This window comes from Odocoileus virginianus, chromosome 18 (genome assembly GCF_023699985.2).
Source record: "Odocoileus virginianus isolate 20LAN1187 ecotype Illinois chromosome 18, Ovbor_1.2, whole genome shotgun sequence".
In the NCBI taxonomy this organism is placed as follows: domain Eukaryota; kingdom Metazoa; phylum Chordata; class Mammalia; order Artiodactyla; family Cervidae; genus Odocoileus; species Odocoileus virginianus.
Genome location: NC_069691.1, coordinates 15,622,640 through 15,636,384, shown reverse-complemented (window position 1 = coordinate 15,636,384; position 13,745 = coordinate 15,622,640). Strand labels below are relative to the sequence as shown.

The following is a 13,745-nucleotide window of genomic DNA, read 5'->3' as shown; positions in this document are numbered from 1 at the left end:
TTTTCTTGTCACATTCTTAACAGGACCCAGGACAGAGTTCTTAAGAACAGACCAAAATGTTTGACTTTCTCTTTGTCTATGTCGGCCAGACCCAGTCATCAGCTTACCCAGTCATCAACTACCCCAAAATAACCTCTCCACCTCAAGTAGCCTTCAAAATGAAAGATGGCAGCACAAAAATAGGAACTGACATTATCATCGCTGTTAATAGCAGGGTGGAAATCCAATGTGTTACAGCAAACAAGTAATCTTGTCAGGTTTCTTTTGTGTGTTGGAATGCTGATAGACAGCTGCCAAACAGATCTGTGCTTTGAGGCTATAGTTTGAATATGGTATGTAGCAGACTGAATCTTTCGTCAGACATCAGACAGAACAACAAGTGGTCTGGCCAGTACTCTAAGTGTGGAAAGAGTTCTAAGATAGTAATAACCTAGTGGCCTGCTGTTGTCCAGAATATCTTTAACATTTCACTTCAACCACTGTGACAGTTCACAAATTTGTTTGGAATGTTCAAAAGGAAGCACTATCCAGTGGAACTTTCTGCAATGAGGAAATGTTACAAATCTGCTATGACCAACTCACTTGATCACTGGTTATATGTGGCTATTGGGTACTTGAAATGTGGTTAGTACACCTAAGGAAAGAAATTTTTTAATTTTACTTAATTTTAATTTCAATAGCCACGTGTCCTCATAGCTACTATAATAAATAATGCCAATCTGAAAAACAGTAGCCCATTATTCCACAACTTAATTATAGACATCTTGATTCCTTCTTTTTCCTCAATTATAAATATAACAAAATTAAAGAATGTTTAGAAACTAAAAGAAAATTCTATTCAATACCCACAATTTCTCAAACCTAATAAAAGTGTTATATATTTAGTAAATTTTCAAGGTTTTTTTCCTATGTATTTTTAGATGAGTTAGATGTAATTTATCTCATTTTAATTTTATAATCACCGGCTTTCATCACTTAACATTATGAGAGGAATAGATTCTCTACTACTAAATAATATTTGCAAATCATCAGAGTTAATAATGGCCTGTTTTTTAGATTGCAGCACCATGATTTGTGTATTTCTTTGGTTTTTGAAATCTTGGGTTGTTTGCTTACTTGCTTGCTTGGTTTTATGGTCATTATAAAATAATGGTGTAGTAAACATGTGAAAGCATGATAACATTTTTCCTCTCTAGGATATGTTTACTTGCCATATGTTTGAGTCTTATTTAGGTAATAATTTACATGGTGAATCATTTCAGTACCACAGAATCTTTTTGAAAAAGTGCTTTTTCACTATTCATGTCAAAAATAGACTTTAAAGCTGCCAAAGGAAAAGAAAGCCAAGATTTTTATCTGCAGCACAATTAACTCAGTAAATTACAAGGCAGATTACTATTCCTTCCCATAGAACAAGAAAAATTACTGATAAAAATGGAGTTGCACTCAGGGCTGATGACATAGACCTCTGCTTTGTAAATGGAGAATAAGCTCCTATGTATAAATCCTGCAAGTAATATATTTTACATAGTCAGATCAACTCTAGAATCTATAAAGATAAGAAAATGAACAAAAGTTAAATGAAAAAACCGAAATACCCCTTTTAGTTTGTTCCTTGTAAATATTGACACATATGGTTATATATTAGGGCTTCCCTGGTGGCTCAGATGGTAAAAAGTCTGCCTGCAATGCGGAAGACCCAGCTTCAATCCCTGGGTCAGGAAGATCTCCTGGAGAAAGGAATGACAACCAACTCCAGTATTCTTGCCTGGAGAATTTCATGGACCGAGGAGTGTGGCAGGCTACAGTTCATGGGGTTGAAAAGAGTCAGATATGACTGAGCTACTAACACACACACAGAGTTTTGTATTACATCTCTAAACTGTCTTTTTCTTATAATTTATAGTAATATGAATCCAGTTCAGTAAACTTTCACACATCTTATAATTAGTTATTCTGAAGATATTGGGCTAAGACATTTTATATTTTGCCTAGTGATAAATTATCATGTGACTTTTTCAGCCTCTTTTTAAATAAATTCTATATTCTGGTGGCTCTGATCATCAAAGACCAAAGGGATCCTACTAATAACACAGGTAAATTGAAGACATTGCATCCTGAACCTAAAAACGGTTTAAGAACCTAAAAAAATTTTTAGGATTTTTAGGTTTAAGAACCTAAAAAAATCAAATGTTCTCACTGCTTATAATTTGGGTTGCTCTTTTGTTGTATCTCTTTTTTAATTAAGATTTGTATTTGAGGGACTGAACGTGGACTAGAGACTTTGTGCTCATTAAACGTCAGGTTATACATGTGAAGCAACTTTGTACACTGCAAAGTGCAGTGAAAATCTAACAAAAATGTTTTGAAAAGTGCTCTTTGCTCATCCTATATATGAAAAGGAGACTTTTAAATTGTGTTAAGAAATCCAAGACTTATCTTTCTTTTTGGCACAATGAACTTAATAATTTGTTGTAGAGATTTATTTTTCCTTCACATGCAAAATATTTGACTTGATAAAATAACTGCATTTAGGGCTTTTATTAGTGATAACACTCAGGGATGTATATCTTTACTTTGGAAATGGAACTTGAGTCTTCAGGTGGCGAATCACTGAGACTTCATTAACCAGATGAATGAACCACGTTGTAAGAAAGTCATTTCTAAAAAATCAATAGTGTTTGCACTAGAAATGTTTGTAAAAATGCTTGACTTGCCATCAACCCTGTATGCACTTTGTGGACTATTTGGGGGAAAATATTTAAAAGCTGACAGGTTTTCCTCTGTCACCCAGTTAACCTCTTGCTTTCCTCTCTCAGTTCTTTAAAGAATGCAAACTAATTTCAGCATTAGTATATACACTATATCATTGCGAGCTTGACTTTGCTGAAAAAAATAAGAAGTGATTCCCGGGTCATATATAAATGGTTAACCATTACTCACGCCATTATGTCTGTAGTTTACAGACAATGAAGACATGCCTGTAGTTTGCTTCTGTATTCCTATTGTGCTATGGACATCCCAGGATGTAAGAGTTTCCAATTTTCAGTTAACTGAACTCATAGTTTTATTTTTCATCATTGCAGGTGGTTTTCATGAGCCTATGCAAAAGTTTGTGGGACTGTGGTCTAGTAGCCTTGGATGACATTACAATAGAGTTGGGAAGCTGCTTGTCTCCAGGTAAGATGACTGTCATTTCAGCTTTCTCTGTCTCCCTGGCCAATTCATGGCATCTCCTGTTTGTCTAATAATATACCACATAGATTTAATCTCTCCTAGTCTGTCCTTTCAGAGAAGGCAATGGCACCCCACTCCAGTACTCTTGCCTGGAAAATCCCATGGACAGAGGAGCCTGGTAGGCTGTGGTCCTTGGGGTTGCTAGGAGTCAGACACGACTGAGCAACTTCACTTTCACTTTTCACTTTCATGCATTGGAGAAGGAAATGGCAACCCACTCCAGTTTTCTTGCCTGGAGAATCCCAGGGATGGGGGAGCCTGGTGGGCTGCCGTCTATGGTGTCGCACAGAGTTGGACATGACTGAAGCGACTTAGCAGCAGCAGCGGTCTGTCCTTTGCTTTTCTTGCCAGAAGTGCCTCTCTCATTTAGAAGTGATGACTTAAATGCAATGTATGACTTTGCACATGACTTGACCCCTATATTCTCATCTATAAGAGAGGTGGTAATACCTACTTGAGTAGTGAGGATAACACATATAAACTCCCTATCTTTGGACCTGGCACAAAGCAGTGCTTTAAAAACAGATACCGTCTTTGATAATTACTCTTGTTATGATTACTGTTGTTGCCTTACTTGAATGCAGATTTTCAAGCTATATTGATGAAATTGTACATATACATATACTAGGCTAAGCATATAATTTCTAAATCATAATAAAATAAATGTTTTCTGAGTGGATTAAATGACAATGAAACAATGGACCAAGCATTGATGATAGTGAAAAATATTATGGCTATGTTTTGGACATTATATCTAATGAGAAAATTATGCATACCTCAACCCAGATCATTGGCATCTATCTATTAATTACCACTGCATCCTAAGTCACGAGGTATCCATTTCTTTAACAAGCAGGCATATTGTGGTATCTATTTGGCACTGGAGAATAATCTCCATGTTTATTTAATTAAAAGACTGTTTGTAGTCCTTTGATTTATGTGGCACTACAAGGACAACATAAAACAAGATAAAAATCTCTAAACTCAAGGCATAGAAAAGAGAATGAACCTTCATTAACTTGTAGTGTGTGTAAAATAAAATGAAGTAAAACAATTATCATGCTAGAGAAGGAAAAGATGGGTTGTTTATTGGAGAATCTAGATGTAGGAAGGTACAACCAAGTTCAGCCAAAGAAGTTCCCAAGAAGTTGGGAGGTGGCACCACTCTAATATAATCATTATTAAAGCTATTGAAGATAACACCCAAAGACAGAAACGTTTGTTTTTGGAAATGGAAAAAAGCCTCCAGGTAGAAAAACACCAAGTTTTAATATTTATTTAGCTAATATTTACTGAGAACTTCATGTTCTAAACGTTTTACATACATCATCTCATTTAATCCTCACAACCCCCTGAAGTGGATACCATTAATATTCCCACATTACAAATAAGAATGACGAGGCACAGAAAAATTCAGTAACGTGCTCCACATGTATTAAGCTATGTCTCCAAAATCACATTTAATTCTTTTACATTCTCTCCCTCTTCCAAAGCGACTATAGCTTTACTCTGAGGATTTCCTTCACTCATTCTGGATTTCTGAAGAAACCTCCTACTTGCAATTTTATTCTTTTTATGTTTCCGTAAAGCCAATATACCTCCAATTGTCAGAGAGTTTTATAATCTCATTCATACAATAAATTCACAAGTCAGAGAAGGTTTCTTTCTCAAAGTATTCCAATACTTTTGGATCTAGATTTCTGACTGTTCTCTGCCTCTATGGCAGAACCAGGGTGAAGTCCAGACTCTAGCCAGAGGCAAGAGCTTGGCTTAGAGGGAGTGCTGGTGGGTGGGTTGCCTCTCTATGTGGGGCATGTGGCCAGATGATGACCACACATTAGTGTGGGTTTCCAGTGAGCCTTGGAATATATATTCATTGAAAGAGCCTCAGCAGTCACAACACCTGCTGTTTCCTTGCAGAGAAGCTCCTGCCTCCACCAGGAGAGTGTACTTTTGAACAAGATGAATGTATATTTACTCAGGAGAGAAGAAATCGGAGCAGCTGGCAAAGGAGGAGGGGAGAAACTCCCACCTCCTACACCGGACCAAAGGGAGATCACACTACTGGGGTAGGTGAGTTATGCCACATGGTGCTGTTTCCTAAGGAAACCCGAAAGAGCTTTCTAGGGATTGTTTACTGCATTCCGATATGTGAAAATTAAGGTGTCTAGAGTGAACTGCATGTGGGATATTACACACGTGGGATAGGTAATTCAGTATGTGCATTTAAAATCTTTCTGTTTATTATATTGCTCATTATCTAGATGCAAAAAGGGTTTAATGAGCTTACAAAGATATGCACACAGAGATAACTAGAAGTAAGGTTTAAAAATAAAAGAGAGATGGGCAAAAATGAAAAAAATAAAATAGTGGTCTAAAATGAAGCCCAGGACTGAGGCCTAGTATAGAAATATCTGGCAGACAGGGAAGATGTATCAGTGTGAGTCCTCAGTTTCCAGAAGCTAAAAAAGATGGAAAAGTCATCTGGAAAACATGATTTACTGTGTTCTTAGGATAGAAACAGATGAAGCAGTCCACCAAGGGATGGAGGCAATAAAGCAGTGCATTTTTCTGTAGGAAATGTGTGAACTACACTAAACCAGACTAAGAGTTGTTCTATTTCTTATTATCACCATGTGTCAGCAGTTGCAAACAATGTCCATGATAAAATACTCCTTGAAGAATAGACCTTTTCCTCTGAGGGTCTCAATTTCTCTAGGAACACCAGTTGGATAAAAGCACATCATTTGGTCCAGCAACGCAGAACTATCCCTGATATTAATATTAAAGAGATATTTCCTGAAGGGTCCTTACAGAGAGTGGCATAGTGCTGTTTCTTATGGTCTGCCTCAAAAATAAGCCTAGGGTATAACACCACACAGCAGCAATACAACAAAAAATATTGGCCGTATTGGCTAAACTTGGTGGGGTGCAATCAGGAATTGTCTTGATTGTCTTTTCTTTCCAACACTCTATTCAAACATACCCTAGAGAAGTCTCCCTTTCCCACCCCTGGCAGATCCCACAGTTTCCCTGTCCTGTTGAGGTAGTGGAGCAGTCACACATTCAGGTGTGTTAAGATGTCCAATTCAAACAACGACTTCTGTTTCCCATTCAATCGAATCACCTCTCTCCCTCAGCATGGGCCTTGTTCATAGTTTGGAGATGGTGAAAGAGAAGACTGTCTGTGCTTGAACTCTCTTTGTTTTACTTCCTCCTCTGCCCAGCATCATCAGGATCCTTCAGCCAGAGTGAGTGGAAGATGGATTAAAAGAAAATAACTTCTAAAATGTTTAGTGTTTCTTCAAATTCTTTCTTGGATACCTTCTGTTATGACAGATATCTAAGTACTGGCTCTTCTGCATCTCACCATTTTGGCTGATGATCTGTGGCTATCCTCTTTCTCCCTAGTACTTATACTACAGAGATACAACTCACATAGATTTTCTACTTGCATCCCTCCTGGCAGTTTTGACTTGGGTCTTTTCAAGAACACTTGGTTCCAGCCACTATCCCTGTGAGTAGTGAGTATCCATTTGGCCTTGGATCCTAAATGCACCTTTGCCTAAGAAGATGATGTGAAGTTTGTTCCTACCACTGACCTCTTTTCTTCCCGTTACTTCAGAGATTCTGGGACACTGTTGCATCAGCTAGGGTAGCTGTTGAAGAGATTCAGCCTTTGTTCAAAGGCAGATCAGATTTCTACTTCCAGCAGTGAGTAGAAGATTCTAAGAGAGTGTGAGGCTATATCTAGAAAGACAATGAAATTAAAAAGATAATCAAAAGATGTGTATATGTTAAGACTATTTTGGTTGGAAATAGTTTGTTGCTCTTTGTAACAGGAAAAAAAAAATGCCATTTTAGGGCTGACTTGAGGCACAGCTTGATGTAGAGGATAAAACCATGTCACTGGGACCTCCTTCTCTCCACCTCTCTGCTCTGGTTTTTCTGAGTTGGCTCCAATCGCAAACAGTCTTTCCTCTCATAGTAGCAAGAGGCTGCTGCGGTGGCAGCCTCATGGCCATTCAACACTGAATCTAGTGAAAAGAGATAAATCAGCAAACAAAAAATTAGCCCCATTAACTCTGATTGGCAGTGTAATGAGGGCAGGTGGTAGTTTAGTCACTGAGTTGTGTCCAACTCTTGTGATCCCATGGACTGTAGCCTGCCAGTCTCTTCTGTCCATGGGATTCTCCAGGCAAGAATACTGGAGTGGGTTGCCATTTCCTTCTCCAGAGAATCTTCCCAACCCAGGAATCAAACCTGGGTCTCCTGCATTACAGGCAGATTCTTTACCAACTGAGCTATGAGGGAAGCCTCATGAGGGCAGAATACTATCAAATTCCTGTATGAATCCCCACAGGACTTACTGTTGTACCTTACACACTACAGAGTTTCAAAAAAGTCCTTGGAAGGAATAATGAACCGATAAGCCCTCCCTGGTGTGTATAAGAATAACCACTTAATTAGTAAGACCCATAGAAAATGTAGTAATGGAGAGAAACTAAATTATGAGAGGGATAGAGAAGTATCAAGAATAAATCAGCTTTAGTTTGAGTCCCTTATAATCATGATGTTGTCTGTATGTACATTTTTCTGGGGAGGGAGTTGATAGCTTCTCTTCCATTTTTCAGGGACACCAAAAAATCTAGTAACAACAGATCTGAGAAGAGGGTTGTGCTGTGGTAGAGTATCACAGGGGAATTTTCTGGGTGACAGTCTGTGCAATGTCTTGGACACGGAAGAGAAGACAAAACAAAAATAACGAGCAGTGGAGGGAGGGAGTCTCTGAAAAGGGTGAGGGAGGATCACCAAGCCAGGACATAACAGACCCATGAACTTTGGAGTCAAGGTTCCCCACTCACTAGGTATGAGACCTTGAAAAAGTTACTTAAAATCTCTAGGTCTCAGTGATGTCATCTAGAAAATGAGAATAACTATAGCTACTTGTCTGTTTATGTACTTCAAAGGATGGTTGAGTTTAAACTTAATCATCTTGGGGATGACATTCTCCCTCCTGCCTAAAGACAAAATTTATGAAAATCTGACAAAAGTACATCAGTAGGTATTCCATTACTCATAATTTTGCTCCTTTATTTACATGTAGGGGCACATGTTAGTTTACTTGGTATGGCTTTGTTTAAAGAAAATGGTATGATTGTGTTTGCTTTGTCTCTCTGAAAACTTTGAAGAATATTTCAGCTGACTGGAGTGAAACTTCATAACAAAAATTGTAATGTAAAAACTTCTTAGTGTGTTCAATATTTATTCCCAGAAAATACTTGACCACAGAATATGGGATTCTCTGGTGAACAATACAGAGCATTCTGATTATTTTTCAGTAAATTTTTCTAGGGTCTCCCTTTTTTCCATCATTTATTTCACCTGTTTTAATGCAAACTTCCTAAAGGGTCTTGGGACATCTTTCAATTTTCTAACCACACAAAATCTTTTACAGGTTATACCTGTTTATTCCTAAGTATAGCAATGCAAAGGCTGCAAGTTTTGCTATGCTGTGCCCAAGGTTACCTACAGATAATATAGTGCTGGAGTTTTCTATCTTGGTCTTGTTTGTTAAATTACTTTAACAGTTATTCTTCTAGGGAAATAATAACATCTACTGATCATTTATGGAGTGTTTACCATGTGCAGGCAGTGTGCTGGGATCTTTATATCCTTGGTCAGTTTAAGCTGCTATAACAATAATACCATAGACTCAGAGGCTTAAATAGCAGACATTTATTTCTTACAGTTCTGAGGGTTGAGAAGCTCAAGATCAAGGTGCTGGCAGATTTGAGGTCTGGTGAGGGCTCACTTCCTAGATCATAGCCAGCAGTCTTTTTGCTGTGTCCTTACGTGGCAGACAAGGCAAGTGAGCTCTTTGCGGACTCTTATAAGGATACTCGTCCCACCTATGAGAGCTTGGCTCTCAGGACCTAACCCCTCCCAAAGACCATACCTCCAATTACCATCATAGTGGGAGTTAGGATTTCAACACATAAATTAGGAAAGAGGGGAAATAAATATTCAGTCAATAACACAGCCTTACCCTGACTTGTAAGTGAAAGTATCCATTTTTCATATGAAAGAACTGAAGGTTGGAGAAATGCCTTTCCAAGGCCACACAGCGATGATTGGTAGAGCAGGGACTGTATCTCAGGAATGCTGGGCTCTCATGTCCATGTTCTGTCCACACTGTCTCACCAGAGTTTTCCAGCCCACATGACAGTAGGAGACCACACACGACTTCAAACAGCTGGGACAGCTTACATGTGAAAACACAGTTCTTCACACAGCCACGTAATCTCATACCTATCACCCTTCATACCAGAAAAAGGTGTCTGCTCTTGGAAAGGATATATTCAAACTGATGGTATTTTTAGACATCCACTGAAATATAACCCATCAGAAAGTATCTAAATTTTCTCTGGTCTGTGAACCAATATTGTCAGTTTAACTGCAGGACCACAGTGCCCACAGCCACTGTGTAGCCTAAACCCTCAAAGGGTAGCTTCGCCTTGGAGGGTTAATATACACAATGGCCTCTAATGGCCAAATGTGGGCTGATATATTGGCTTTCAGATTATAATGTAACAAGAATCACCCATTCATAAATTAAAGTATAAGCAATTAAATACCCCTTTAAAGCGAATGTTTGTTAGGGCCACCAGTGTCATTAGCTACATGTTTATAAGATGAAACATCTTAGAACTGGAAGCAATTGTCATGTTACATAGAGCAGAGTTTCTACGATCTGAATTTACTCCATATTTTCTAAGTACCTATTACGCGTCATGCATCACATAACAGCGGATGCCCTGCTAATCTCTTCAGGCTGCTGTGATGATTAACCAAGGTTGTATTTCTGAAAGAACTAATACTATATAAGCTCCACTAAAATGAAAATGATATTACTATTTTTGTAGTTAATGACTCATTCACAAAATCTGATGTTCATCTGGGGTTCATTTCTGGGATTCTTGGACTCAGTCTTTTGTGTCATTTGTGCTTTTATACATAGAAAACCATGGCATATAATTACAAATAAAATAACGTAGTAGTAACCAAAAGATTTGCTAGGCCTTAAACCAGTGTCTTCCAAGTACCACTGGGTGATTTAAGGGTTAAGTGGATGAATATTTTTAATTTGATAGTACTATTCATGTAAAAGCAAAATATATAATCAGTACAGCAACACCATTATTTCCCAAATCTATAGCTTATTTTCTGTTTTCATGCTAATATGCAGTTTCCTATTTGAATAATGGATTTAAAATCAAAGGAGTAAAAAATGAAATCTATTTAAAGAAATATACCAAATGAATAATAGTACAGCTAGTATGTGGATAAGTAATATAAATATAGTGGTATTTGTGTGGCTAAAGTTGGGGAAACATTTCCAGTGTTTGTCAGTCATCTAATAGAACATGTCATTCTACTAGAACAACAACAAAGACAATATTCGAGCCCAACCATTTGACTCCCTGTTTGATAAAATAAAAAAAACACTTGTGACAGATAAATCTTGACTTCCACTGAGCTGAAATGGACTCTGCAGAACCTGTTTGTCCATTTCTTGTCAGCATCTATTTGAATAGCTCTATCCTGGCAGAATCAGAAAGTTCCTTGACACTGATGCTATTTCTTTTACAAGATAGTAAAGACAAATCTTAACAAAGTTCCAAGGGTTTTATTGGTTATTATAATTTTATTATATGATTATATTTATATAATAATATTATATTATTAATGTGATGCCATACTGTCAGAATTCTAAGAAGAATTGTTTTAGTTGTCCTGGAGTTTACATGGGTTTTGTGACCAAAAGACAGTAGAATAAATAAATCAACAGATAATTCTCCAGTTTAGTGAGAAAATGCCTTCAACTGTAACATTTCCTAGCTCGCTGAGTCCACCAGTGAATAGATTAAAAATCATCCAGTTTTCCCTATCTCTTTCCCACAGCTACGTCCTAGAAAAGTAGCTATTCATCTTTTTTTTAAAAAATAATTTCCAAATAAAGAGACACCATCAATTTCTTCTGTGGTACTGTTCAGTGTTTCACTACATCTTCTGTACTTCTGGCAATTAAATTCTCTCCAACACACTACTAAATAAAGGTAGGAGTCTTATATGAACCTTCTTGTGATGAGTGATACATTAAAATACCAAATAATGGCATTAACTTATAAATTATTCCATTGACACAAAAGAAAATTAAAACTACATATTTAATGTGTTGGTTATATATTAATAGCTGAAATTTAATAGCAGTCTCATTCAAGTCCTTGTCTTTTAAGAATTTTGGTAGCTGATATCCAGACATGTAACAATGCTACTCAACTAGTCTGAAACTATAAGGGCAATTAGCTCTAGAATAGTAAAATCTCCAGTCTCCTCAGCTTTTTCATAATTTATCTTATCACACTAATTTCTGGTATTGTTGGACCCTACTTACCCAAGAGAAGACTTCTATGACAAGCTTTAAATAGTGGTAAAATATACAAAACATAAAATTTACCATTTTAGTAATTTTTATGTACATAATTCAGTGGTATTAAGTACATACACCTTTTGTGTAACCATCACCACCTCAGAACTGTTCAAAGTTTTCCTAAGTTGAAACTCTGTCCCCAATAAGTTAATAACCACTCATTTATGACTCGCTTTGAAAACCATTTAAAAGATATAATAAAGAACAATAATTTTAGAGAGAGACATATTTAGCAGTTGCTCTTCCCAAAATATTGATATCTTTTCCCCCTGATTGTTAAGAATTGTCTTCCAGCTTAATGAAGCAGCTAGCTGTTCATTCCACATGGCCTCCCACTCCTTCCCAGCCCTGGTGAGAGAGGGCCGCAAGACCAGAGGAACAGCTGCGTCACTGCTCCCAGTTACTAATATGCTGTGTCTCAACACATCACAGTTGCTGAGCAAAGAACAGATGGGACCCTGATCTCCCAGTAGACCCACTGGAACCCCTATCTTGAATGTTAAACAGTGATCCACAGAAAGAAAGTAATTTGTTTTCTCCAGTTAATAATCCCTTCACAGACTGGAATCCTTCATGTGCAGGGACACATGAGCCAGTTTGAGGTTTCATCGCTGGGGCGCCTGGCTCCCATCCAGAGAGCTTTTGTTTGCTGAGACAGACAGCATTTGGAGTTGGAATGTGGCAAAGCTTGTCAACACACAGGGCTTTTCTCTGCTTTCCAAACACATGTGAGGCCGACTGTCTCTCCATGAAGCTCTGATCTTTTCTGGGAAAAGGAAATGTCACATGCAAGTCAAGAAGAAAAACATATTTGGAATCAAGAGGAATAATTGGTCTGGGCATCAGACAGACAGATTCTGATCAGTTGACAAATATGGGACAATTATTTTTAGGTATAGATGTTGGTCTAGATTAGTCTAAATCAGTATTGCCTAAAGGGATATATGTATGGGCTTAAAACAGAAACTGTAGCCTGAAGAAAGGTCAACGTTACTCAAGAAAAGTAGACTAGTGCCTGTGCCCCAGAAAGGTGTAATTATACTAATGTTCCCCTGGCTGTTCTCCGTCTCATCCAAAAGCAGCAGTTACACATGTCAAACAGTTCAGGAGCTTCCCTTTCATATATCATGGTACTAAACACAATGATCTCTGGAGATAGAAACCTTAGGTAATGGCTTCAGACTGATACCCAAGACCCAGAGACTCATGAGAGGAAAGCATTACCGGAGTAATGCTTCACCCAGTTGAGACTGACTGATTAGTGCACTGTACGCACACAAGGAAGATTCAGTTGGATAATCCTGGAGGTTTACCCCTCTAGCAGGACCTCAGGTTATTTTGACCAGGGCTTGGGCTTCCCTGATGGCTTAGATAGTAAAGAATCCACCTGTGATGCGGGAGACCTGGGTTCGATCCCTGGGTTGGGAAGATCCCCTGGAGAAGAAAATAGCAACCCACTCTAGTATTCTTGCCTGGAGAATACCCATGGACAGAGGAGCCTAGTGGGCTACAGTCCTGGGGTCACAAAGAGTCAGACATGACTGAGTGACTAGTGATGTCATCGCTAGTCATCACATATGTGATGTCATCACATATGACAGCATATGTCATCACTGGGATTACATACCATCATCACTAGACGGAAGATACTTATTGCATCATCTCTCACTTATAATGGACCCACTGCTTCCTTTCCATTCTGAAAAGACTTCCTGTTTTAGGCCCACAATACTCTTTTCTTTTCAGTTTTCCAGTGACAGCATCTTTCAGAGGAGCCTCCCTGTCCCCTCTCCTCCCCCTCCCATTAAGTGTTTCATCTTTAGCTAAGGTCCTTTTCTTGGGATTCAAGTGGACCTTTTGAGAGTCCTGAAGGCAGGTACCAAAGTTATTTTTCTTTGATTTTCTTCTTATTTCCTTAAGAATTATTTTTGGAGGAAATATTTTTCAGTTTAAACATGCATTAAGGTAGCGTTTCAGTTCATTGTGCTATACTAATTTACATATAGGATAGTAC

At 38.0% G+C, this 13,745-nt stretch overlaps 1 protein-coding gene across 2 annotated transcripts in view; it reads left to right on the top strand.

Moving 5' to 3' along the window:
• Positions 1 to 13,745, top strand: part of MAMDC2 (MAM domain containing 2) — a 155,040-nt gene that overhangs the window by 128,853 nt on the left and 12,442 nt on the right. The window contains exons 10-11 of one of the 2 annotated variants that reach the window (XM_020901881.2): positions 3,087 to 3,180; positions 5,158 to 5,310. In XM_020901881.2, coding sequence (XP_020757540.2) covers positions 3,087 to 3,180; positions 5,158 to 5,310 — 247 coding nt within the window. The remainder of the gene's footprint in view (positions 1 to 3,086; positions 3,181 to 5,157; positions 5,311 to 13,745) is intronic. The other variant, XM_070480367.1, reaches the window with a different exon arrangement.